Source organism: Canis aureus, chromosome 3 (assembly GCF_053574225.1).
Source record: "Canis aureus isolate CA01 chromosome 3, VMU_Caureus_v.1.0, whole genome shotgun sequence".
Lineage (NCBI taxonomy): Eukaryota > Metazoa > Chordata > Mammalia > Carnivora > Canidae > Canis > Canis aureus.
The window spans coordinates 88,483,492-88,509,726 of NC_135613.1; the positions used below are offsets into that span (position 1 = coordinate 88,483,492).

Below are 26,235 nucleotides of genomic sequence, written 5' to 3' on the forward strand. Positions count from 1 at the left end.
GCTGGTCCTGATGCTGTCGAGGGCTCTGACCCCGTGTGCGGGAGGGATCGCCCCCGAGCTGCGCTCACCCCCCACCTGGCCGCCTGCTTCTCCCAGCCCGGACCACACCTGGAATATGGGGGTTCGTCTCGTTTCCCAGGGAGGGAAGCTCCAGGAAGACGGTGCTGTGTACCCTGACCGCTCGGTGCGGATTCCGAGGGTAGCGCCTGCCGGACAGGCGCCAGGGGAGGTGAAGGTGAGCTGCGAGAATAAAGGCCGGGCTGCGGAGGGTTAGGGCTGTTAAAAACCATGTTTGACTTTTAATTTTGGAAACAAATTAAATACAGTTAAATTAAAACAGACCAGATGGTGCAGCTGCACGGGCCCCGCCGTCTCCCCAGGCTCTGTTCTCGGGGCTCCGAGCCCCGGCCCCGCTCCTCTGTGGTGCAGAGCAGGGACAGACCGGGTTTGCCAAACACTGTGGTCGCGACCCAGCTCTGATTTGGAACAAACTCGTTCCCGACAAAGATGAAAGCTGCAGTCCACCAGGGTTATAATTATAAATAAATACACATGCAGCTACGAGAGGCTATTAGGTGAAAAGAACGGAAATAGGATCCGCCAAAAAAAAAAACCCCAAAAAACAAAAAACAGAGAGAGAGAATATCCCCTTTTGTTGTTCATTATCAATTTCCTGAAAAACGAGCCCTGGGTTTTTGGCTAAGAAGGTGGCCTACGACCAGCCAGGCTGCCCTGAGCGCTCAGGGCGGTGTCGATGAGTGAGGCAGTGCTGTGCCTGGGCAGATTCATTGCGGGTCGTGCACCCCCGTCCTCCCGCCCGCCACCCCGGCTCCGAGCGGCCCCAGGGACCTGCTGGCAATGTCCTGCCCGGCGGGGCCTGGTGGGGCGATTGCGGACACTGCGGGGCCCTGAATCCACTTCCCACTTGGTAGCCGGTACCCCTCTGACTGGAGGGCTAGGGACGCCCCCCAGGAGGGGCTGCGGGCGGGGGCACCGGTCTCGGGGTGTGCACGGAGGGGGGGCTGTTAGCGTTAAAAAATAAACACCTCTTGGGTTGGCTCAGGCTGTTCCTTTTTCTCGACTTGGGATGAAAATTGTGCTTCCAGCTTTCAGCAGAGGGCCGCGCGTCCGGGGAGCAGCGCGCACTGTTTCTGGGGGGCGGGGGGCGCAGGCCGCGGTCCTCCAGCCCCGCCTCGGGGACAAGGGAGCCGTAAGATGGCATGATTTGCACAGCAGCGTCCCCTCGGGGTCCGAGTGCCCTCGCCTGTTTGCACGGATTCCCTGAAGCCACAGCCTGCCCCCCAGCACCGCAGCACGGGCAGGAGGAAGCACAGATAGCCCCCGGGCTCACTCAGCCCCCCCAGGCCTCTAGGCCTCCACACAGAGGGCTCCTGCCTGCCGGGCCCGGGCGAGGGGAGGCCGAGTGTCCATGGGCCTCACGGTCTCGGTCCAGGTCAGGCCCCGCACTGGCTCCAGGGCCCCCCACCCTGTGCGCCTGGGAGCAGGTTCGAGGGGTGGGGCCGCCGCAGGGACGTCACCCCCAGCGGGGCGGGAGGCGCGGGGGCCCTGCAGCAGGACGGTCGCCCGTGGGAGTCAGGACAGCCTTCTCCTCTGGAGGCAGGAGCCCGGGGGAAGCCAGAGGGGCCTGGTTCCTTGGGGGTGGCTCTGCCCAGGTGTTCCCGGTGCTCCCCGGCCGGTGGCCTGGGCATCATGCTGGGCCCCAGGAGCGGGCGGGGAAGGCCACACTGCCCCCAGACAGCTGGGGGCTTCTCACCTGTCCAGCCTGGCCTCACCCCAGGGCCGGGGCCCCCGCGCCTGCCTGCAGGCCCCGTTGCGCAGGGAGCTTGGGCTGGGGCTGGCCCGCTGGGCTGGCGGCGGAGCCGGTCAACTGCAGGGACGAGAACAACAGGTCTGGGGTCTGTGCTTTAGCTCCTCCGTCCCGTGTCCTGGAGCAGGCTGGGCGCGCTCTGCAGCCCCCGGAGGAGGAGGGTGATGGTGCTTCCTCAGGAGGTTGTCTCGGAGGGACCATCAGCCACGGGAGACGATGGACGGCCAGGAACGGTGCGAGGAGGAGGCTCCTGTGCAGGGAGAGGAGGGACGTGGTGGGGGCAGCGGCGGCGGCCACCCGGCCCACGGTGGGCCCCGTGCAGAGTGCACCCCGGGGTCCCGGGGCCCCCTGCTTGGGAGGCGGGCGGGGCCTTCCAGTGACCAGGTGAGGGCGGGGACGGCTGCAGCAGCACCGCTCAAGCTGGACCTTGGCTCGGGGCCCAAACAGGCCACGGAACAAGCCACGGACACCCTGCGGGCCCTGCAGGTGGACAGAGCAGGTGTGATCCCGAAACCAGAGCCTGACTCGGGGATGGCGTGAGCCCCGCCATCTGAGCCCCCCCCCCTCGTGGGGAGATCCTAGCGAAGCCCGCGGACAACTCGGGACGGGGACCATCGGGCTCCGGCCCCGCCACCGGCTTCTCTGGGCGCCGTTCCTCTAGCGCTCGAATGGAGAGAGACGAACCGCGGCCCGCGTTGGTGGACGTCTTGAGGAATCAAATACAAAGAGCAACACTTCTGTAGGGAAGACTGGACAGGTGCCCAAGATTGTGGCCGCGCCCCAGCAACGCACCTGGCGGATCAAGCAGCGGAGGCCCAGAGCGCGAGGTCGGAGGCGAGCCGTCCCCTGCTGGCCGGCGCGCTGGGCTCTGGGGCCGTCCCCACCACGAGCCCCCTTCCCCTGCAGCGAGTGCGGGGCCCCTGTCACAGCAGCGAGGACCCGCAGGGAGGGCGGAGCTTGGGAGAAAGTCTCCAGAGCTGTGCCTCGCCTGGGACCACAGTCACCACCCAGGTGACCGTAGCAACAGGGTCATCACGAGGCCCCGTCCAGAGGCCGCCAGAGGCGCTGGTGGCAGAGGGCCGCAGCTGTGTGCGGGAAAGTGTGTTCCACGGGCAGTGGGAAGGGGACTTGGGCTATGCCCCGTTCATGCTTGCCCCCTTTCCCTGTCCCTGTCCCCTCCACTCAGTTAACACGAGAGGGTGGTTTGCCCGTGTCCCTGCCATACCTGTTTCCTGGGGCTCAGATCTCCACAGTGGGGTCGGTGAAGCCTTTCTTCCCCTCATTCACCAGCACCGGCTTCTCTGTCCGCGTGTGCCAGACCAGGATCTGTGTGTGCAGAGACACGGAACAACCTGGGGCAGGCCCTGACTCCGGCCTGCCACCCCGATCCCTCCTCCTCCTCTGCAAGCACTTCTCCTCCTGTTCTGCCCTCGATCATCGAGATTTTCTCCACTGTTTTTTATTTCTACCGACTGCCACCCCTACCTGCCGTTTGTACACATGATGCATTCCAAATATCTGCTGGAAACAAGTGTGTAGCTACAGAAAATACACGGGTCAGCCCCACAATCTCCTCTCACTTCTCGTTTCCCCCCCGTTTCTTGATAGGTTCCTCTAGAGAGGGAGAAACTTCTACAGGAGGCTCAGTAAAGCGACAGTCCAGGCTGTTGCTGAAGAAGTCCAAGCTGGACGCGGTGTGCACATCGGCGTGGGTGTGCGATGCGTGTGTGCATGCACCAGGCAGGCATGTGCACGGATGTATATGCACACGCGTGTCTGCAGGGTGGTCCCAGAGCCCAGGTGTTTCCAGGTCTGGGAGGAAATGCACCCTTAGGCCCCCCAGTGACCACCACCCTCGTTTCCCCACTTGATGCCCGGGTGATGGCCGAGGGGACAACCTGCCTGCGTGGGCTCGGCTCCAGGCTGGCCGCGGGCTCTGCGCCCTCTGCTCTGCTCTGCAGGGCGGCGGGGGGCTGGGGGGAGCATGCCTGGTGCCGCGGAGGGTTTACCTTGGTGCAGTTGGCTGCCTTGGGCTCCAGGTCATTGAGGGTGACGAGTTCTCGGAGGAGGCTGCTTTCCTGGTAGCCGCCTTTGACTCCGCGCAGCTTGAAGTAGGCCTGGCTGCGCTGCAGGATGAGCCGCAGGTTGACGGCAAATCCAGCCATGTCGATGGCGAAGGGCCGGTGCGGGTCGAACACCGTCTTCCAGCCGACCACCTTCCCGGCGCCGTTGACCCGCGGCGCCTCGTAGCGAAGGCCACCAACGAAGGCGACAGGCCACACAGACACCCTCCTGGTGCTGCGCATCTACGGGAGGGGATGCGGAGTCAGGACATGTGGGGCTGCCGATGGGGAGAGGTGCCCGGCCCGGGAGGAGGGGCCTGAGCTGACCCGGAGCCACCGCAGGGGCTGCAGACGCGCTCCCCGCGGGGACAGCCGCAGCCTGCCTCACCCAGGGAAAGGCTCCTCCACCTGACCTCAGCTTCCCGCCCTGCTGCAAGGCCTAGCCTCCCAATGTGGAGTCTGGGGGGACCCCTCCCTCCCCGGGCTCCCATGACCCCCAAACCCCAAGGGCAGCCCGGTCCACGTCGTGTGACCCACTGGCGGCGGCGCTGGGGCAGGAGCTGCGAGGCCACCGCTGCGGTCTGAGGGCTGCACCGCGCGGGGCGACCCCTGAAGCCCGCGGGCTTTTCCCGTCCCTTCCCCGTGGCCTGCGGTCTCCACGCGGCGCCCGCCCCAGGGCCCCCGGGCACGCCCGCGCCCACCTCCTCGAAGAGCTCCAGGCTGTAGGTGTTGTCGTCGTCGGCGAAGTACACGACGCCGGGCTGGCTCGAGTTGCGCGGGAAGGTCTCGCGCAGCCAGCGCAGGGCCAGGTTGCGCTGCATGGTGCCCCGCGGGATGCGGGGGTCGCGGGCGTCGCCGCGCAGCTTGTAGTTGCGGGGCGTCTCCACGTGCAGGTGCGTGTAGTTGAGGCCCGTGTCGCGCAGCAGGCGCGCGGTGAGCGGGGTCCGGCGCGGCGCGTCCTCCACCACCAGCCAGTGCAGGTTGGGCACGTGCAGCAGCGTGTTGGCCATGCGCGTGAGCTCGGCCTTCTGCACCGGGCGGCTGTAGGTGGGCGTCACCACGTGGATGGTGGGCAGCGTGTCCGACCACGGCGGCGGCCGCGTGTACACGTACTCCGTGCGCACCACCTCCACGATGTCGCGGTCCGACATGCAGTACTCCCTGGGGTCGGCGCCCGGGGCCGCCTCGCGCCGGGGGTCCCTGCCGTCATCTGCCGGGGGGCGGGGGGGGGGGCGGACACGCCGAGTGGGGCCGGGCCGCGCGGGAGGCCGCTCCGCCCCGCCCCGCCCCGCCCGGCCCCGGCCCCGGCCCCGACCCCGACCCTGTACACAACACGCCCCTGCCCCGGCCCGGCCCCGCCCCGTTCACACCCTGGCCACGCCCCCACCCCCTCAACAGGCTCCTGGCCTGCGCTCCTCCCTCCCCCAGGACCGTCCTCGGAACCCCGCGGGCTCGGGCTTCTAGAACTATCTGGAACTATCTAGAGCTAACGGAGAAGGCCGCGGCCCTGGAACGCTGCCCGCATTTCCGGGTCCGAGTCCCGAATGACACAGGAGTCGCCTCCCACCGTCTCCTCCGCCGGCTCCGAGCGCTTGGGGCGCGGCGGGCCACGTGCCAGGGCGGGCTTCCCCTCCTCGAGTGCTGGGCTCCACATGGCCGAGTGCCCTGCCGCTCCCCACCCCGGGGCCCTCCTGGCCAGAGCCGGCCGCCCGAGGGGCCTGCATGGCCCGGTGGCACTGCCCGCGGTGGCGTAGGCGCTTCCCTGGCCTCGGCGCGCTGGGCCCCACTGAGGCCGAGGCCGGCTCAACCCCATTCCCCGCAAGTTCCTACTCAAGACGGTCCCCGCCTCCTGGTCTTAGGAGTCCCGGTGCAGCACTTCATACTCCACCACCACATCCGCTTCCAGGACCCTGCCAGGGGCTGGCAGGACAATTTGGAATCCTGAATCCATGATCGTTTGTGCTTTTAGCCGTTCTTAAATCCTAGCCCACACTAAAGGAGCGGTGTTTTAGCAGTTCTGCAGCTTTGATGTCCGCTCCCGCTCTGTACTTGTGGGGCACTCGCTCAGCCCCCCCGAGGGCTGGCGAACCGCTGACCTAGGGTGCAGGGTCCAGCTAGCGTCTCCGCATCGCCCCCAAGGACACCACGAGGGGCAGTGGGTGAAACCTCGCAGAGCCCAGCCTCTGCTGCAACACTCACAGGCTGGGGGGCCTATTCCTTCCGGAAGGCAGTCTGTGCAGCTGGGGCAGCTCTATTGACCTAGCTTTTTCTTAGATCCTGGACATTTTCCTCATTAGTGAAGCAAGTTCTGTCAAGAGGAGAAGTCAGGGCCACTGGTACTGTTTTTAATGAGCCCCTCCTCTCGGGGTCGGGGCTTTCTGTCTGAACCACTGTGTGGCCCCCCTGCTCTTACAGCCTCTCAGGAGGAGGTGGGAACAGTCAGGACATACCTCATACCTGGAGAGATCCCAATGCCTGGGCGCAGACCCTGTCCACTCGGTCCCTGACTATTGCCCTTGAGCATGTTACTTAGCTCCCGGTGCCTCGATGTCAGCAGCCACAATAAGCAGCGGAGACCAGCACCTGCTACCCCTATAGCACCTCAGGGATCAACGAGTCAGTGTATGAAAGGCCTCTGAACGCTGCTAGGTCTGCTAGGCAGGCTGCTGTCACTTCCGCGCGTACAGGGAGGACGGGTGCCAGCCCTACGTGTGCCCAGCTTCGTGCAGCTGAGCAGGGGCGAAATAAGCATTCTTGCGATTGCATCGAAGCCTGGTCCCAGGGGGGATGCTCAGGATTGGCCCTTGTGTCCCTTCCCCTCCTTCCCATCACTGTCCCTAGCGGATGGGGTGTTATGTGGTGCTTGTAGGAGGTGCTCGTCGGAGGCGTGTCCCCGGGCTCTGGGAGGAGGTACGGTGAACCCAGAAGACCAGCTCTGGGCTCTGGGCTCTTAGAGAGTCACACAGGCCAATGGCACAAGAAGACCTACAGTGATGGCTAAGGAGCACCCGGGCCGGGGACACCATGTCCCCTGGGGTGTGAGTGCACACACGTAGGAAGACCGGCTCAGCCCCTCTTGGGCAAAGGTGACGTTTTGGAGGGGTTTGGGGTCAAACTGGGAAAGCAGCACGAAGTTGAAGAAAGAGAGATGGTGACGGGGATTCTGACCAAGGTATTTTTAGGGTTTATTTATCTTGCAGTCAGTGAAACTGAGGCCTGGGAAGGAGGATTCAGAGCCATCCTCCACACCTTTCTAACATTCAAATCCTCCCAAACAGGTGGGGCTGGGCCCTGGCCTGGTTCTCCATGCACTGTGACCTGGCCACAATGTGAACTCAGCCCTTGTGCTGGCTGTAGGGCTTCTGTAACCTCTGGGTCACAAAGGACTCCCGGCCACCCGGAAATTATTTCATTGCAGCTTTCATCCAGCCCCCTTGGCACAGTCTGAGGGGACAGATGCCAACTCCCTGTCCTCAGGCAGCAGCGTCTGTGCTTAGCGAAGCATTCTGAACCTCTGCCCCCAGAGCTCTGCCAAGACTGGAATGCACACGACACTAAGCCGCTGTGTAGATGGTAGCGAGCCCTCTGGGAAGACATGGTGGCAGGTTCGCCATTCCAAAATGAAGAGCACCAAAGAGAGATGCTGGAGGATCAAGGTCGGGAGAGGCTCTAGGTGCCCAGCAGTGGGCAGTGGGAATTCTGTGATCCTCAGCCTGGAAAGTCTTCCTCATGGAAGCTCCAGGAACTGCTGGGGCAGAGCAGGGCCCACCGCATGACTGTGGAGCAGCCTGGCTTCAGATTATGATTCCGGCTACTGCCGGCATCCAGATCACTCGGGGTTCTGAGCTACACGTGGATTTACAGGCCCTGCCCCAGACTCTGGGATGGGCCTGCTGCTTTCGTATTTTATCCTGCTCCCCATGTAAGATGCTGCACGTTTCAGTAGGAGACTTGCTGCCTTAGTATTAAGTCTGTAGGGCACAGAGTACACGGGAGGGAAGAAGAGCGTCAGGGAGAGACCAAGGAATGCGGGGCAGGCTAGACGTGGGGCACGTGGAAGGGGGCCAGGGAACAGGTAGCCCAGTGGAGCAGGAAAGGCCCCTGGTGGAGGGGAAAGCTCTGCACTCAAGGCCAGGAGAGGCTGGTTCCAGCCTGTTCATCCATGAGTACTTCGTGGGACTTTTCCTCTATCCAGGCCTATTTCACAAGGTAGGACTAGATCGGGGTCTCCTGCCTGAGCAGGAAAAAAGGGGCAAACGGTATGGTCTCCTGGAGTGGTTTAAAACACAGGCCCGAAACTCCGCCCATCCATCCTTTGCCACCCACAGCTGAGAGCAACCAGTCCTTACACATCCTGAGACTGCATGCAGACCTGTGGGTGTGTCTGTGCATGCATGTGTCTATGGATGCGTGTGTGCATGTGTGTCTATGTGCATAGGTGTATCTGTGCATGTGTGCACGCGTGTGCACATGCATGTATCTGTGCATGTGTCTCTGTGCATGCATGCGTTTGTGGATGCACATTCTGTGCATGTGTGTCTCTGCATGTGTGTGTCTGTGGATGCGCATGTCTGTTTCTGCATGCGTGTATCTACACGTGTGTGTCTATGCATGCGTGTGTCTGTGCATGTGAATGTGCATGTGTCTCTCTGCATGTGTGTCTGTGCATGTGCATGTGTGTGCATGTGTATCTCTGCATGTGTGTGTCTGTAAATGCACATGTCTGTGCATGTGTGTCTCTGCATGGATCTGTGCACGTGTGTGCATGTGTGCATGCGTGTCTTGCATGTGTCTGTTCATGCGTGTGTCTATGGATGCGTCTGTGCATATGAGTCTCTGTGCATGCGTGTCTGTGCACGTGTGTGCATGTGCACGTCTGTGCACATGCGTGTATGTGTTCACGTGTCTTGCACGTGTGTATGCATGCGTGTCTGTGTGTGTGTGTCTGCGCATGCGTGTGTAGGTGGCATTCATCAGACATCCGGAGGGACCGAGACCCCCAGAAGGTAAGCTCTGCGGCCCGGCCCATCCTCCGGCTCCCCCAGCTGCCTAGTCAGCGGAAGTGCGGCCCCACCGGTGTTGGCTGCCGTCCTTCTTACTGTGGAGCCTGGCTGGGGACAGGGCCCGCGGTCAGGGGCTCACCCTTGTGCGTGGTGAGCAGAGGCGCGATGGTGCTCTGGTGCCACACGGTGACCAGCAGCGTCCAGGGCAGCACGATGAGGACAATCGCAAGGATGTCCCGTCTCTTCGGCATCTCCAAGGCTGGCTGGGCCCACAGCTCCTCCTTACCTGAGCGGCGGCAAGGTCAGGAGAAGGGTGGCCCCGGGGGCGACAGCAGCAGACAGTGGCAAGCACAGGGGAGAAAAGAACAGGAATGGGCCGGGCGGGCCAGGCGCGAGGAGAGCAGAGAAGCCGAATGTTGGCTAGCAGGTCTTACCAGCGCTCACAACCCACCCATTGCGGAAGCAGGTTTGCAGGGTCTGGCCAGGCCGGAGAGCGGGAAGGGGTGGCTGTGCCAGGGCGCGCTCAGGAGCCCTGCGAAGTGGACACCTGCAAGAGAGAGCAGGACGGGATGGCCAGAGACCTGGGGGCGGGGCTGGTGCCCAGCAGGGCCTGGCCGGGCTCGGCGCCGTCGTCCCCTGAAGCCTGCGCCGCCACCTCCCTAAGGAGTGACCCGGGCCCGGTGCCCTCGGGCGTGGGGACGTGGCGCGGCCCGCTTCCATGGCTCAGCGGGGCCCAGAAGCCGAGGGCACGGCCTGCGGACCCACGCGTCTCGTGCTCAGCCCCAGCGCCGCCGCCGAGCCCTGTGCCCTTTGCGAGCTCCGGCCACTCTGCCTCCGCGTGTTCCGCGGTCGGGGGTGGGGGTACTCGCTGCGCTCGGCTTCCAGGAGAAGCTCGCTAAGGCCCGCGGAGGCCACGGGATGTGTGCACGCGTACCCGTGCATGCTCAAGTGACGCTTTCCCCCAGCCGCGGTACCCGGTGCGGCTGCTGGGAGGTACTGGGGACAAGCCCTGGGCCCAAACGCAGCGCGGCTCTTCCCTTGGCTCCGGCATCGGCGGAGAAGAGGTGCCTGCGGGGCTGCGCGTCCCCAGGCTGCGGCCCACGCGGCAACGACAGGGGGCCTGGGAGACCCTCGGCCAGCGGGCGGGCCTGCCTGCACGTCTTGTCGGTTGTGCGGAGGGTCCGGCACCACCGTCGGCCGGCCGTGCTATCCTGCGTGACCAGGTGAGCAGCACACTGCCTTCATGGCCACCGCGGAATCCGTGCCACCCTGTCGCCTGCCCTCCTTCCCTTCTGTGCTGGGCCTCGTGTACGCTGGGAGCCCAGCCGGGGGAGCACATGCCAGCCCAGCCCAGCTGTGTGCACAGGTGGCCTCGGAGAGGCCCGTGGCCAGCAGAGCGTGGGCTCCTCATCCCTGGCAGGGGTCAGGAGCCGAGAACTTCCGTCCCGCCCCCACGGCCTCGTCTCTCCAAGTTTTGTCGCCTCAGGGAAGGACAGGTCTGCCTCCCAGTACCATGTGGGGTTTCCGGGGCAGTCCGTACGTCTCGCCGGCCGGCTGCCCTCCTCAGGGGCGTGGAAGGCCCACCAGGCTTGCCCGTTACAGGTGGCGGCACACGACACGCACAGAGCAGGGACAAGGATTCAGGGGTCCGAGTTGTGCCCCCATCATGGCCTCTGCAGGCCTCGGAGCCCAGGCCCCCGCCCAGGAGGCGCATGTGGTTCTCTGTGCCAGGCTCGAGGACGTGGAGTGGCCTCTGGTCCCCAGCCTCCTGCCTCTGGCACCTGTCGCCCGCCCCCCCCCGCGTGTCTGCTCGGGCTGCCTCGGCAAGAACCAGCTGTTATGCAGCACCTGGTGGCGTCCACAAGTGACAGCACGTCCCACTCAATGCTCGTGACACCTGCAGCCACAGGTGCCCCTGTAACCGCACTTCACGAGGGGGTCACGGAGGCCAGCGGGCACCAGTGATTGTCCAAGGTCAGGTCACAGAGGAGCCAGACGTGAGTCCTGGCCCTTGTGCTCCGCTGTCAGCAGGTCCCCGAGCCTGGAACCTCCCCGGGTGCAGGGTGAGCACAGGTCTACACGCAGCCTCCGGCCCAGGGCTGCCCCGGAGCCCCCCTTCTGCACAGAAGCTGCCTCCACCGTGGGGCCGCGGAAGCGTCTTGGCGGCAGGAGCAGGAGGCAGGCTCTGGGAGGGGAGGATGCAGGCCAGGGTGCAGGGGCCCTGTGCGGACTGATCCCACCTAGTGTTTTTGGCCAAAACAGCTATGAAGGGGGAGGGAGGAGGGGATGAGGGAGAAAACTCTAAAAATAAACTTAGCAATAAACCCAGTTGTGCATTAATTACTGTGGAAGCCATTACGGCTTGAAACCCCCATAACTTTATTGGAGCCTATTATAAGCACCGGAGCAGAATCGTGGAGCTAATCAGCAGGCAGTCGGGGTGCGCACGGAGAGCCCCCCCGCCTTGAGAGAGCCTGCGGCCGGTGGGGCAGGTGCATGGGGAGGGACCGGGGCAGGGGAGCCCAGAGCCTCGCCTGGCCTCGCATCCGCAGGGGTGCCCACCTGGGCACAGCCTTGGCTCGCGCCCAGTGCTGTGTGGCCCCCACCCCCGCTACCCGGCCGCCACCCCCCTGGAGCACAGGGACCCTGCAGAGGCGGCCCGGGTTGGGGAGGCAAGGCCGGGAGGAGGCCGGCCGGGATCGCGGGGCCCGGGCCTCCCCGCCTGGCCCTCGTCACTTGCATCTGTGGTGGCCTCCACGGTCAGTGCACACCAGAGGCCCCTCCAGCCTCCCGCACGCTTGGAGGCCTCCGTCCACTGGACACAGACGACGGCAGTGTGGCCAGGGACGTGGGGATGAGCGGGCGGTCACCCAGCCAGGGCGCAGAGTGCTGCGGAGACGGGTGGCCGTGGCCTCGATAGCCTGCCGGTGGGGATAGCGTCGCCTTCACTGGGGCCTGGGCCCACCCTCCGCGGCCCCCACCGTCACCTGGAACCGTGCAGTCTGGGTCGGGGCCCTGGCTTGCTGCAATGGCACCGCCTTGGCCGCCTGACCTGGTGACGTTTAGGGCTCCGTGATGGTGCAGGGGGTCAGGTGGGCACTGGGGCGGGACGCCACAGCTGCACGTCTGTCTGTGCAGAGCTCGGTCAGGACTTAGGGGCCGGTTGGCCGCGTGGCCCGCCGGGTTCTGGGGAGTCCTGGGCGCTGTGTGGGAGCCAGGGGCCCCCAGGTCCAGACGTAGGTGCCCGAGCCCGGGGCAGGGACAGGCAGCCCAGGAGACGCGGGGCGAGGGCCGAGCTGGACGGGTCGTCCAAAGGCGCAGGGGCTTCTCCGAAGCTGCAGAGCTCGGGGCTTCCTCAGCGCCCGAGTCCACGACACGCAGCTGATTCCCCTGCAGCAACAGGTCAGAGCCAGCGTGCCAGGTGGGCGCCTGGGGGGCTCCGGGGCGGCGCTCCCTCCGAGGCCGCAGGCTTCCTCCTGGCACCCCGGGGCCAGGGCAGGGGGGGCCTCCCGGGTCTGGGAGCCACTCGGTGCCACGCACGTGAGGCCGATGGAGGTCCCCGCACACAAGCGCAGAGCCTGTGGGCCAGGGGCCTCTGGAGGATGATGGAACCACGTTCCCAGCGGGGCTGGTCGCCCGGGGAACCTGGCGGCGTCCTGCACGCGGCGCTGCACAACATGCGTCAGCCTGACAAGTGCCTTTTAAGGAGCCGAGAGCTCCATGTGGGGGCACGCCGGGGCTCCGGGGTCCAGCGTCTGTCCTCAGCCCAGGGCATGACCCCGGGGGCCCGGGATCGAGTCCCATGTCGGGCTCCCTGCAGGGTGCCCACTGCTCCCTCTGCCTGGGTCTCTGCCTCTCTCTCTCTCTCTCTGTCTCATGAATAAATAAATAAATCTCAAAAAAACAAAAACAAAGAGCTCAACAGGGACGCCTCCCCCGACCATGGCGCACACGGTGGCTCCCCCAACGCACAGCCCGCGCGCTCGGTCCCGGCTCTCCTCGGGGGGACAGCCCGGCGCCTCCCGTGCCCCCGCGGCCTCCGGTGCGGATCTCTGATATGGTCCAGGCCCCCGAGGACACCTGGCCAGCTCTTCGGTGCCGCATCCTTGAAGAATCTTTACTTTTCCCACACGTTTTCACCTAATTTTGAGAGCTTTCTCTGTTGACTCAGGGTAGAGGTTTGTTGGGAGCCGGCACCCTAGTTTCCACAGAAGCCCCACATTGTTCCCCACGGGACTCCCAGCGCAGCCCTTGATGGGTGCCGAGCGCGGGGCGAACAAGCGGGAGCCAGCCCACGCCGAGCAAGCCTGTGGCTCATGGTCTGCAGGCCCGGAGGGCGGAGGCCCAGCGTCGCGCTAGCGCAGGCGGCCGTTGGCAAGCGAGTGGGTGGGTGAGGACGTGCCGGGGCCACCGGGGCCAGACCGGCTTGCGCTGTGCGTGGAGGGATAGGCCCCGTCTGAGCCGCCACATGGACGGGGGGGGGGGGCCCAGGGGCGCAGGGGGGCCCAGCTCCAGGGGGCAGCTGGCGACCCGGGATGCGACCTAGGGGCGCGGCGGCAGGATGCAGGAACAGGGGACACTTTAAGGGAAGCTGGTGGGAGGGATGCTGGCCCCTGTACCCAGGCCGCGCTCATCCTGCAGGAGAGCATAGGCCTTGTCCCGGCCCCGCAGGACCCCTCGTGGGATCCGGGGTTAGCTCGGCCCGCGTAGCCATGGCTCAGGGCCAGCCCCCGGCCAGTGGACCCTGACCTCACCCACCTCGCCCCCCTCGCTCTCCACCCCAACCAGCCTCTGCGTGCAGCCACCACCTCCGGGGCGGGTATGGGGGGGCGTGGGGGGGCACACAGGCCTCGCCTGCTCCCCGCTGTCCCCCAGGACACGTGTGGGGTGAGGGTCATCGGAGCCGCACTGCCCAGGCCCTGCTCCCCTTTGTCCTCCTGTTGCCCCCACGACCTCAGAAGACATGAGGGGGGTCCTGTGGGCTGCTGGGTGCAGTGGCCAGCCCCCCCCCCCCACCAACAGCCAGGTGCCCGCCGCCTCAGCAGCCCGAGGGCAGGCAGGGAAACCCGGCCCATGTCACCCCCGCGGGAACCGAGTGAGAAGCATCGCACATCGGCCCCAGGTCTCGGGGGGCCACAAGCATAGCCCCCCCGCCCAGGTTGCGGCCAGGGACCCGGGGTGCTCCCTACACCCACGTGCTTTCCGTGCCATAGGAAGGGTCCCTGCGTCCTGGCCTCGCAGCCCAGGTGCCTGCCCCTGGCCTGCCCTCCGGTGGGTAGGCTGGGCCGCAGGAAGGGCCCCGGTGCCCAGATTCCGGCGTGCCACGCTGACGGGGGGCCCCGGCCCAAGAGGTCAGCCCCCACCTGGGGGCCCAGCCCCGCTGCCTGGCTCCTGGGTACTGCCGGGGACGGCGGCCGAGCACACCGTGCACCACCTGGCTCCGCGCGGGCGCCGCACACCGAGGGGGGCAGCCTGGGAGGCTGCGCTCCACCAGGCCTTGGTGTCACCTGTACCCGGGCTTGGTGTCATGGGCGCCCAGGCTTGGTGTTCTTCCAAACAGCCGCAGCAGACACACTCACGGATGCGGGGTTTTAGGTAGCCCCTTTGGTTTGGGTTTTTCTGCAACAGCCTTTGGATTCCAGCGGGCTCACGACTCCACGGAGGAGAGCACTGGGCTGGGCCTCGAGGGCCTTCTGCGAGGCCGAGTCCGTGCTGCTTCACCGCGGGGTTCAGACAGGGATGGGCCCGCGGGTCCCACGAAGGCCCTGGAATCCTGTCCCCGTGGCTTCAGGCAGAGGCATCCACTTGCCCCGGGGCCTGCAGGGGGGAAACGGCCAAATGCCGCTGCTTCTGGGGCTGCCCAGTGCTCCTCCCGGGTGGCCCCACCTCGGCCTGGCCGGGCACACAGACAGTGGGGACAGCAGGGAGGCAGCGGCAGCCAGGGAGGCGGGTAGGTGAGGGACAGGGGCTCCCGAGGGTTGTGCAGAGCTGGGCAGCGGCCCTGCAGGCCCATGGGGCAGAGGGTGCCAGGGTGACCACCGGGGGTCTGGGCATGCAAGACATCCGGGGGGGAAGTCGTCTGCATGGGGGGAGCACTGAACCGCCCGCCTGGACTTTATGGGATGGGGAGTCATCCCTGCAAAGGGCCTGCAGCCCGCAATCCCCTGCCCCTTGGTCTCTGGGGGCTGCTGTGGGGGGCTGCTGTCGGGGGGCTGCCCTGCCTGGGGGTGCCCTCCCCGCGGCTGCCATCTGCCGGCCCCCAGGGCCTGCCCCAGCTCTCCCACCACCCGGGTTCTTGAGTGTGGCCGCTCTGTCCACCCAGACAGCCAGGAGCACTCAGGGCCAACCTGCCGACAGCACCGAGTCCTACCCGACACCTCGGCCGGCCCACCCTCTGCCACGTGTGCTGCTGACAAGCAGGGCCTTGCCCACCGGGGAGGAACAGCAGGACTTGGGGGTCACGGGACCTTAGAGATGCACCCCAAACACCTGACCCTCGGCTCCTGATGGTGACGGCAGGGTCTGACTGTAGTCACAGCTGTCACCTCCCTTCCGTCCTCCCCCTGCCCTCCCCTGCACGCCCTGCCCTGCTCTGCCCTCCTCTGCCCTCCTCCGCTGCCCCCCTGCCCTCCCCCGCACCCTACACCCTCCTCTGCCCTCCCCTGCCCAGAGAGCGGCATTCGGACAGTGAAGCAGCAGAGAGCCTGTGCCCTGGACCCCGAAGCCCTGGGCACAAACCAGGGCCCCTCGTCCTGTGCCGTGTGATGTAGATGAGCGACGTAACCTCTCTGGGCCTTGCCTTTCCCATCTATGAGATGGAAATAAAAACAGTACTTCCCGCCCAGGGTTGTCCAGGTGATTAGGCCAAATCAGTATAAAAAGTGGCGCAGGTGCTGACAGGAGCAGCTGCCGCGAGCGCCGACCCTGCAGCCCTGGAAGGGCCGAGGTGGGCCTGCCCGTCCTTCCTGCCCTCCAGGTCCCTGCCCTGGACTTCGCGGAGGAGGCGGCAGGGCCTGACCCAGTGGGGCACCGACACGAACCTGTGACGTCTGCAGCCTCAGTTTCCCCTCCCCGGCGGCACCACTGTGTCTCCTTCACTGTCCGGATCTTCCATTGCGCCCTTGCCCCTGACGACGCGGGTTCGGTGCCCTGCCCCTCCCGCCTGCCTTGCCCTCGTCCTCCGGCCGGCGGGCGGGGTCCCCAGCGGGGGACACGTGCCTCCACCGGGTCCGCTCGGGTCTGGGCTCCGCCAGGCCGGGCCGGTGCTTCCTCAGAGTCCAGCCCACTGCTGGCCCCTGCGCCCGCCGGCCGCGCACACTTAGACCTTTGTGTCTCCTGCTGACCTCAGCTGGCTGCGCGCGGCGTTCCAGGCTCCGTGCCCTGCGGCCGCCCACGGCCCCCCGCCCCCCGCCGGTCCCGTGTGCCTGCTGCCCACTGCGGTGTCGCCAGAGCCCGCGCCTCCCCCTTTGGCGCTCGGGCGAGCTCCGGAGCCGGGAGGCCGGCCCGCTGCATCCGGAGGGAGCTGCCCGTAACCACGCAGGCCGCCCGCGGGGCCGCCCCGGCCCTGGGAGCAAAGCAGGCGCCGCGCGGCAGCGTCTCCCACTCCTTGCACCTGCAGCCGCGCTTCTCCGCCTCGCCCAGAGCCCGGCCACGCCCCCAGGCCCGGCCACGCCCACCGACAGACCACGCCTCCTCGAAACCCATTCACCCCATTGACTCTGGACACGCCCCTCACCCCGGCCACGCCCCCGGCAGACCACGCCTCCTCGAACCCGACTCCTCATTGGCCCTGGACACGCCCCTCGCCCCGGCCACGCCCCCTCAGCCCCAGCCTGCCCCCTTGACCTCCGTCCACACCCCCTTGACCGCCAATCACGCCCCATCGTGACCCCGCCACAACGCCTTGACCCTGACCACGCCTCCCTGGGACCTGCCACGCCCCTTGACCGCCTGCCACGCCCCCTCAGCCCTGGCCACGCCCCCGAAACAGGCCACGCCTCCTTGGCCCCAGCCACGCCCTCCTTGACCTTCCTCCACATCCCCTTGACCGCCAGGCACACCCCTTGCCTCCCACACTCCTCCTTGACCCGACCACGCTCCCTCGACACCTGCCACACCCCTTGAGCCCCGCCACGCCCCTCGACACCTGCCACGCTTCTTTGACTCCCAACCACACCCCTTGATCCCACGACGCCCCGACCCTGACCCCGTCCGCGCCCCCCACCCCGTCCACGCCCCCGCCCCCCGCCTCCACCGCCCGCACGTCCCGGGGGCTCCAGCTGCACCTGCCGTCCGTCCGTCCGTCCGTCCGTCCGTCGCAGGTCCGCCCGGGGCCGAGCATCGGCCTGGAGCTGGGGCCGCCCGCGCCTCCCAGTCTGCACCGTCTTCGCCACCCGACTGCGGACCTCCCGGCCCCGCGCACCCTCCCCGCCGCGCAGTGCGCCTCACCCCCGCGCAGGTCAGGGCCACACCAGGCCTGCCTCGGACCCCTCCCCCTCCCCCTCCCCCTCCCCCTCCCGTGGTTCCAGCAAAATGCTCCTCAGCCTCTCCGGGTCCGCCGGGCGCAGGGCCCGCTGGAGACGTGTGGGGCAGCCCAGGCCCTGCGGAGGGGCCGCCTCCAGGGGGCACGGCCCAGGGTCAGGCCCCACAGACCCCACCTGACCGGAGGTGAGCGGAGCAGGAGTGGGGGCTCCGCGGGTCCTGACACGAGGGCAGCAGGGCAAGACAAGCAGGCGCACGGGGGCTAGACCGGCGGTGGTTGGCGGAGCCGAGTCCCACCCTCCCTGGCCAGGCGGCCGGCTCCTGCTGAGCCTGAGGCCACAGCTCAGTCCCGAACCCGGAGCGCTGACCCCCTAGCACCCAAGGATCTGGGCACTGGGAGGGCACAGCCGTCGCCTCTGGCCCCCGGCTCCAGGGGAAGCCCGGGAACGGGCTGGGTGGGCGCCACGCAGAGGCGCCAGAGCACGGAGCTGGGACCAGGTCGCGGGGACTGACCGGGCACAAACTCGACCCCTGCAGAGGGGCAGGCGGCGCACCTGACCAGGGCCTGGGGACCGGAGCCAAGCGGGCCAGCTGACCTCGGGGCCTGGCCCCACGACCGAGAGTCACGGTGACAATGGGCGGAGCGGCCACGCGGAGCCCCTCAGACTGCGGGTGAGGCTGGGGAGTGTGCGGGCGGCCAATGCTGATCTGTCCCCGAACTACGGTCCTTCCTGCCCGTGTGCCGTTCGGGCCGCTCTGCCTCAGTTTCCCCTGGTGCTGATGTCTCTGCAGATCTGAGTGAGGGTACCGACCGGGTGGATCCGTCCTGAGCTCGGGGCCCGCGGCCTGCCCTTCCTGCCCTGGCGCCTTCCCCAGCCCAGCTCCCCCCAGGCCCGAGCGTGCAGCGTCCACGCTGTGCAGGTCCCGCCCTGTAACTGTCGGGACACTTGCTGGTGTTCACACTGGTCTCCAGCAACTGGGCCGCGGCTTCCTCTGGGCACAGCGGGCCGTACTTACCCCAGGATGCTCCCACAGGGTCCAGGCCCGGGCACGGCGCAGCAGCTGCACCCGTACCCCTGTGACTCAGTTTCCTTATCCGTAACTCTTGCTGGGGCTCTTTTTGGGATCCCATGAGGGGGCCCGCGGAAGCCATGCAGCGTGGGGCCTGCGCACAGTCTGTTCTACAACCGTAGCAAAGCAAAGCAGGAACTGTGACCGCCAGCACTGCCGCCACCACCTGGTCTCAAGGTCCAGCTGAATCCACGTGCCTGCAGGACAAGGGCACAGGCAGCCCAGCCCTCCTCCTGGGGCAGCTCTTCCAGCAGGTTCCTCCCCGCGAGGCTGAGGCTGTGCCGAGGCCGGAGCCCCCGGAGAGCGGGCACCCCGCAAGGTGAGGAGCAGATGCCTGGAGGCGGCAGACGGGCCACATGGGGAGGCCGAGCCTTGGGCCTCGGGCAGGGCTGAGCCCTGGATGCTCCGGGGTTCCCCTTGCTCTTGCCCTTGGCACAGGTGCCCGGTGTCCCCTCCACGCAGCTCCCTCGGGACGGCACTGCCTTCCTTGCTCCTCCTACAGATTCAGGAGCCCCAGCAGAGCGAGGGTGGGCTGGGGGGACGGCCGGGCCTGCCCTGTGTGGCCCCCCACCGTCAGCCCGGGTCCCGCCGACCCTCTGCAATGCTCGCCCCGCGCCCCCAGGGCTGAGAGCTGGCCATCGTCAGGGGTGCCCTCCCCGCAGCGGTTGGACACGCCGAGCGCAGCGTCCGCCTGCAGCGGGACGTCATCCAGCCAGGAGGTAGGGGTCCCACGACCCGGGGGAGCCAGGGCCACTGTGCCAAGAGGACAGCCACCGTGCCTCACATCATGTGGGGCGTCCACAGCAGCCAGACTCGGACGCAGGGGCACAAGGGCGGCTGCGTGGGGTGGAGGGGGGCGGGGTGCAGAGCGGCCGCCCTGGAGCAGTTCCCGGTCTGCCCAGTTTGCCAGGTGACGCTGCGGAGCCCGACGGCCGCGCGCAGGAGCAAATCGTGCCCAGAGCCCTGGAAGCCGTGGGGCTGGCAAGCTGTACGCCGCGAGCTGTGCCCCAGGGCGCCCACGGCGCTGGTCGTCCCGGGCTGTGGTCACTCGTGCCAGCGACGCACCCCCGACAGCATCCCCCCACAGCGAGGCGGCGATCTGCGGGGCCAGACGCGGCCCTGCCTTAGTCCCAGCAGGGCTGCCACTGCACCTGCCCGGAGGGTCGGCGTGGAGCCAGGGGTGAGCGAGAGGAGCCGTGCGCGGAGGCACGCTCGCACAGGGCAGCCCGCTGTGTCGCCTGGCCATGACCGGGGACCGCCGGATGCGGGGCCCCAGAGAGGCGGCCATGAGGGCCAGAGGACGTTAGGACCAGCAGGTGATGGCTCAGGCTAAGAACACTTCGGCCGAGGTTCAGAAACGGATGGAAAAGGACAACCGCACAAGAGGCTCCAGTGGAGCAAGTTAGGGGTCCACTGACTTAACTGAAGTTCCCTATGTGTTTTCAGTGTGCTGCCCGTGGCCTGGGGCCCTGACATCCCCTGGGGTTGGGCCAGAGACAGTTTAGCTTGGTCCTTTGGGCCCATTGTCAGGGGAGGGGACAGGAGCCTTGTCCCAGCCGTGAGGAGGGGGCCTTGGGCCTTGGCGTCAGCCTCTACCCTGCCTGGCTGAGGCCGCTCCGCTGCCCTGGGGCGCTCGTCGTCCTTCCCCGGGGACAGGTGGGTGGATGGGAAGGAGGAGAGGGCGTGGCGACGCGTACATCATGGTCTAGGACGAGGCCCGACGGTGCCGAGAGACTCGAGGTAAGCCTGGAACCTCTCTGGGCATCGGTTTCCTTATCTCTGAAAAGATGGAGCAGCCCGGCGTCACCGAATCCATGCGCCGTGCAGAGCCCTGTGGGCAGGCTCCTCGGTGTTCACCTAACAGGCCGTGGCGACACGCGGCGAACCCTTGCTCCCCGACCCAGCTCCCCGACGGGTCACGTGGCTCACGCTCCTACTTAGATGAGGAAGGCAAGGTCCTGCGAGGCCCTGTCACCCTAGTCCCGGGTCTCTGTCCCGTCTACCAAGCCCCCTCCCTCCTGGCTCCTCAGGCCGCTGAGCTCCAGCAGCCGTCTCCTGGCTCCTGCCCTGGGGACCGGGTGGGGGGGGCCCAGGCAAGAGCCCCTCAAGTCTGCTCCATCCCTGCCCAACAAGATGCCGGAGGCAGCTGGGACCGCGTTCGCCCCTTTTATTTTAAACTGATGGGGGTGGGGGCTTCGGGATGCTTTTCGGTTGCGATAAAAAGAGAATTTAAGTCATATCCACTTCCAGAAACGTGAGCCCCTCTTTGTCGGGACGTGTCACGGGCCAAGGAGGACACAGTCCTCGCCTCACTGCCCCTCGGCAGCCGAGTGGTGCAGGGGTTATTCTCCGGCCACCGTTCCTCCACAGGTGAGGAGCCAGGCACGGGAGCAAGGGCCCGAGCTGATGACCGCCGGCCCGGCCCCTGCAGCGACCCACGCACAGCTGCTCAGCGTTCAGGTTACATCGAGGAACAGGAATCGGTAGGCAAAGCACTTGGTCCTCACGATGAACTGTACGGACTCATTCTCCCCTTAAACCTCCCGGTATTAGCCCCATCCTAGAGACGAGAAGCCCGAGGCACAGGTCAAGTCCCGTCCCAAGGCCACACAACCACCAAGAAGCAGAGCCGCATGTGAGCGTAGCCAGGCAGGCTCCAGGGTCTGCGCTCCGAGCCCAAGGCTCAACCAGCGGCAGCGAGTCCAGAACGGCGCTTTAGAAGGACTTGCTGTGGTTCGGGGACACTGACGCTGTGGCCACTACTGCATGTGCAGACTGAGCTCCTGAAACGTGGAGAGAGCCCGCCCCACATCTCCTGGGCTCTGGGCGACGGTCAAACGGGCAGCCCAGGGTCTTGCTACAGAGACGCACGGCCTCGGAGGCCAGAGCGCCCAGCTGCCTCGTGGGGAAGGAAGCCGCATGGGGAGAAGTGACAGGGCTCAGCCACATGCACCGGTCGCAGAGGGTGGCCCCAAGGCGGGGCCGCGTCCCACCCTCCACCTCAGGTGCCCAGAGCCACACTGCCGTGTCTCTGCTCCCGCCAGCCTTCTTCCCCCACAAAGGGATGGCAACGGCTCATAGTTCCCACAAACGAGGAGACAGAAGCCCAGCCCGTGGCCCTAGTATCTGCTGAACCTACACAGCCTCGTGGCAAGCTTTACGCCAACACGAGCCAGCTCCTGGGGATCCGCAGAGACCCTCCACTTTTGGGCCTGTTGGTGGCGAAGCCCTAATCCCTGCCAGGCACTTGGCTGGGAGGCTGCCCGCCCTGCTGTCAGCTGGTGTGCACAGCGAGCGCAGACTCATTTTCATATTGGCTGGAGCTGAACCTCATTAGAAAAGTAAATTTGCTGTAGCTGCAAAAAAAAAAAAAAAAAAAAAAAAAAAAAAAAGCAACCCACATAACCCTTTCCAAAGGCTAAATAAAAACTCCTGATTTGGGATTATTTGATGCCTTATGTTCCCAGCACTGGCCCAGAGCCTGGAACACAGTAGGTGCTCAGTCAATGTCTGTGGAAGTGAAAGGAACTTTGAGTGATGTCCGTGTACCTTGCCGTCTTTCAGCGGGGATGACAAGAGGTCACGGAGCTAGAGCTCGCGCGAGTCGCTTTGGTCGCTTCAGGCCGGCACGGGCTGAGGAGCTGGAACGCCTACACTGACCACTGATTAGACGCGGAAACACCGCTGTTGCTGCTGCTCCAAGGAGGCCTGAGCATGTCCTTGCAGCAGGGGCACGGCCAGCTGGGGTGGCGTGGGGGACAGGGGGGCTGTAAGCACCCCAGTGTGATGGCTTCCAGGGACGACACAGAATGGCTACTCCAAATTCTAGAGCCATCCGGATCCTGGAAGATGATGGGGGAAATAAGGACGTAAATGAGCATTCGCTTAGCACGTCCCCTAGAACAGCCAGGTGAGGGGCGGCCTCTTGAGTTTAGGTCGTTAGGAAACCGGAGCCTAGAGGGCTCGGCTTTTCCCAAAGTCCACTCAGCTGGTCCTGCAGGAAACAGAGCTGGGCCCCCAGGCCTGGCTGAGCGCTGGCGCTGTGCACTGCACCACTCCCGTGGCCCCGAGGCTCTTCGGCAGGGTCTCCAAGGAGAGTTTTCTGTTCCTTCTCCCCAGAGTCCACACCCTTCCCCACCCCATGGCATCCCAGGACCAGCAAGGGCCCTGGGGCAGGGGCCAGGAGATGGGGAGGCCCTCAGGACTGGGGTTGGGCAAGAAGGTCCTCCCAAGACCCCTGGCCCACCAGCCAGCCCTCTTTGGCCTTCAGGCCTCCCTCTGAACCCTCCCCCGTATTGCTCAGAGCCAGGGAAGCAGCCTCCCTGAGGAGCCCCTGCCCTGGTGGGTGACTGCCGACCCCGGGGCGCACGGGAGGGCCCTGTGCTGGCCCCACAGCACTGCTGGGCCAGCCGGAGCTGTGCCGCTGCCCCCGCCCCGTCGTCCTGTGGGCTGTGGGCGAGCTCCTCTGTCTTTGTCTACTGTCTCGGGCTGGCTCCCCTGCCGGCCGCGGGCTCTGCCTCGCTTCTCCTCTAGGGTCAGCAGGCGGCGGCCTCAGGCAGCTCTCCCCTTCCTCCCCCTGGGCCAGGCTCAGCCAGCACCCCAGTCCTCCAGCCCTCAACTCCCACTTGCCGGCTGCCTGCACTTCTCATGCCTGCAGGGCTCCGGCCTGCCTCCCCCTGCACCTCGGAGCCAGCACGGCCGGCCTGCCCCCCAGTGCTCGGGGGCTGCGGTGGGGAGCTCTGGGCCAGAGACCTGGGGGTACCTCTGCCCTCATGGTGCCTTCCTGGGGAGCTGGGTGGCTGCTGCACACCCTGGTCCTGTCCCATCCTGGGATTTGCCTGCCCCAGGCTTCAGGTGCACCTGCCCTGCCTGCCCACGTGCAACCTCCCTGCACACAGTCCGGTCCACGCGAGCTTCCAAGCGCCTGAGAACAGAGCGCTGCCCGGCGCCCAGGGTCAGGTACAGAGTGGGCCCCAAGTTCTGTGCCCCTCGTTGAGCCGTGAGCCCTGGCAGGCCTTCCCGCTCCCACCGAGAGGCGCAGGGCAGATGGCATGGTCCCCAGACCCTCTGGGGGTGCTGGGTGTGCCTGGGCAGACGGGACCCTCTCTTACAGGGTCTGGGGGAGGCTCTTTGCTCTGCACGAGGGAAGCGGGCTGTGTGGTTCGGGCCAGGCAGGCCAACCCTGGTCGCCAGTCAGGCAAGCTCAGGGGAGACAGCCCCTGTTGGCAGAGGTGGGGGACATGCAGACCCTAGAAAACCCCGGAGCATCACCCCGTGGAGCTGCGCTCCCCCGCGGCCCCAGGACCTCAGGAAGCCCGAGCTTCCCCCCGCCCCAGCAGCACCGACCTCCCAGCGCTCCGAGCCTCCGAGCGAGGCTGCTCCCCGGCGCCCACCTGGCTCCCGCGGCGCCTCCCGGACCGGCCCCGCAGGTGGAGCGCCCGGTGCAGGGCCGGCAGGTGCCCGCGGAGGCTCCTTCGGGCCGGGGCTGGAGGTCCTGGGAGCCTCCGCCGCAGCTTCTGCGGGGACTCGTCCCGGGAGTCCTGGGCGCAGGCCTGGCCGGGTGGAGGCCGTGGGGCCCGTCTGTGCCGCGGCGGGCAGGGGTGTCGGGGGCGGGCGCCCGGCTCCCCGTCACCTCCCTTCTCCGGCCGGGGTCCCGCAGCTCCCCCGTCCTTTGACCCTGCCCCAGCCCCGCACCCCGCCCCTGGCTTCCCTTTCTCAAGTTGTCGGCTGGGCTCGGAGGCCTGAGGCCTCGGGTGCCGCGGGGCTCGGGCCCGGGCCCTGGTCCTGGTGCTCGGGGTCCCGGGGACCCTGTGCGGCCGCGCGGCGGGCAGCCCGGGGAGTTCAGCCGCCTGCGCCCGGCGGGGCGGGGGCGCGGGGGGCGGGGCGTGCAGGGGCGCGGGGCGCGGGGCGGGGGGCGCGGGGCGGGGGGCGGGGGGCGCGCGCTGCCCCAGGCTCCCCGCGCGCCCGGAACCACCTGCTGAGGCTCGGGGCGGCCGGCAGGTGCGGGGCCAGCTGTCCCCAGGCGGGCGCAGGGCAGGGCCGCGGGGGGTGTTCCGCAGCCGCCCCCGGCCCCGCGCCCGCCCGGGGGACACGGCCTGGGCACCGCGGGGGCGGCGGCGGGGGTGCAGGGGTGCAGGGGCGCGGGCGGGGGCGCGGGCGGGGGCGGGGCGGGCACTGACCTGCGGCGGCGAGTCCGGAGCGGCCCCGGCGCGGTCCATGGCGGCGGCCCCTACGCGCCGGGCCCCGAGCCCCTCGGCTGCTGCCCCGGGCCGCGCGCTCCTCCCGCCCCGGGCGCTCTCGGGCTCCGGGCCCCCGGGGGCCCCGTCATAGCCGCCCCGGCCCGGCTCCGGGGGGCGCGGGGGGCGCGGGGGGCGGCGGGGCCGGGGGGGGCGCGGGGCGCGGGGCGCGGGGCCGGAGCCAGCAGGCGGCGGCGCGGGTCCCTGGGCGGCGGCGGCGGCGGCGGCGGCGGCGCGGGCGCGGGTGCGGGCGCGGGTGCGGGTGCGGGCGGCGGTGACAGCGGCCCCGCCCCGCCCCCGCCCCCGCCCCCCGCGCGGGCCCCGCCCCCTCCGCTCCGCTCCGCTCCCCTCCCCTCCCCTCCGCTCCGCTCCCCTCCCCTCCCCTCCCCTCCCCCGCCCCGAGCGCGAGCAGCCGGCGGGACCCGCACGGCCCCGGGCGCGACCAAGCAGGGCGGCGGGGGGGGCCCGCGTTGGTCTCGCCCCGGCCCCGGGCCCCGAGGGTTAAAGCGCGGCCCCCCCCCCCCGCCCCGCCCCGCCCCGCCCGGCTGCTCCCGGCCCCGCGGCCGCGCTCAAAGGGTGATTGTCTCCGGGCGGGCGGGCGGGGGCGGGGCTCGGCGGCAGGGCGGCCAGCTGGGGCGGGGGCGGGGGCGGGGGCGGGGGCGGCGCCCCGAGGGCCCCCCTCGGCGCCCCGGACGCTCGGAGGACAAAGCCGGGGGGCGGGGGGCGGGGGCGGGGACGGAGCGGGCCGCGGCCGCGGGGAGCGGGGAGCGGGGCGGGGGCCGGAGTCCTGCGCAGGCACGTGCGCGTGTGCGGGCGGCGGAGCGTGTGCGGAGGCTCCCGGCGCCCGCAGGCCCCGCACCCCCGGCTGGCCCTCGCCCCGGGCACCTGCCGGCAGGGCCCCTCGGGGCTCGGCACAGCCCAGGGAGGCCAGCTCCTGGAGCAGGGCCGGGGGAGGGGGCCTGGGGGAGGAGGGGGGCCTGGGGACAGCAGAGGGGCCTGGAGGAAGTGGGGGTCCCTGAGGAAGTGCGGATCTCAGGGGAAGCAGGGCCAGAGGATGTCATTGTTCTTTAGAAGCTCAAACTGTCCCACAGGGTGTGCAGCCTTCTTCCCTCTTCCCTTTGCTGAATCAAAGTACTAGGAGCAGGCACCGTGGCTCTGCGCGCCCAGGGCAGATGCTGAGAGGCACCGTCGCCTCCCCTAACCCTTCCCTGCCCTGGTCACCACCCAGCCGGGGCCCTGCTCCCTCCTGAACATATGTGGTGCTGCAGGGGCAGGGCCGGGGCCGCAAAACCAGCCACTCTGGTCAGGATCTTGAGTTGAGGAAGGGGCCTCATCATCTGCACCATCTCACACATATTTGAAAATATGCTTAGTTCTGCATCTGGGGACAGGTGTCCCTTCCTCTCGCTCCCTCTTCCTTTCCTGTGGTCACCAGGCATCCTTCCCAGCAAGAAGGTTCTTCCAAATCTTTTTTTAAAAACGATTTTATTTATTTATTCATTCATGAGAGACAGAGAGAGTTATTTATTCATTCATGAGAGACACACAGAGAG

At 67.5% G+C, this 26,235-nt stretch overlaps 1 protein-coding gene across 4 annotated transcripts; it reads right to left on the bottom strand.

The window, feature by feature from the left end:
- Positions 1 to 270: 270 nt before the first annotated feature.
- On the bottom strand, positions 271 to 24,780 carry B3GAT1 (beta-1,3-glucuronyltransferase 1). Of its 4 annotated transcripts, none has more exons than XM_077894259.1 (7): positions 24,626 to 24,780; positions 9,346 to 9,441; positions 9,034 to 9,180; positions 4,593 to 5,101; positions 3,838 to 4,134; positions 3,054 to 3,154; positions 271 to 2,078 (listed from the first exon to the last, which is right to left on the bottom strand). In XM_077894259.1, exons 2-6 carry the CDS (start codon positions 9,347 to 9,349, stop codon positions 3,068 to 3,070), a joined length of 1,044 nt encoding a protein of 347 aa, XP_077750385.1. In that variant the 5' UTR covers positions 9,350 to 9,441; positions 24,626 to 24,780; the 3' UTR covers positions 271 to 2,078; positions 3,054 to 3,067. The 4 variants fall into 4 exon arrangements, with proteins under 4 accessions (XP_077750385.1, XP_077750387.1, XP_077750388.1 ...); XM_077894261.1 differs by having other exon boundaries at positions 9,329 to 9,441; XM_077894262.1 differs by lacking the exon at positions 24,626 to 24,780 and adding an exon at positions 21,996 to 22,251 and having other exon boundaries at positions 9,329 to 9,441.
- Between the last annotated feature and the right edge of the window lie 1,455 nt (positions 24,781 to 26,235).

Excerpts from the sequence above, each read along its gene's own strand:
- B3GAT1 (XM_077894259.1), bottom strand. Across the intron at positions 5,102-9,033 it reads TCTGCTCACCACGCACAAGG|ATGACGGCAGGGACCCCCGG; the intron begins GTGAGCCCCTGA and ends GCCCCCCGGCAG. Across the intron at positions 3,155-3,837 it reads AGGCAGCCAACTGCACCAAG|ATCCTGGTCTGGCACACGCG; the intron begins GTAAACCCTCCG and ends CTGCACACACAG.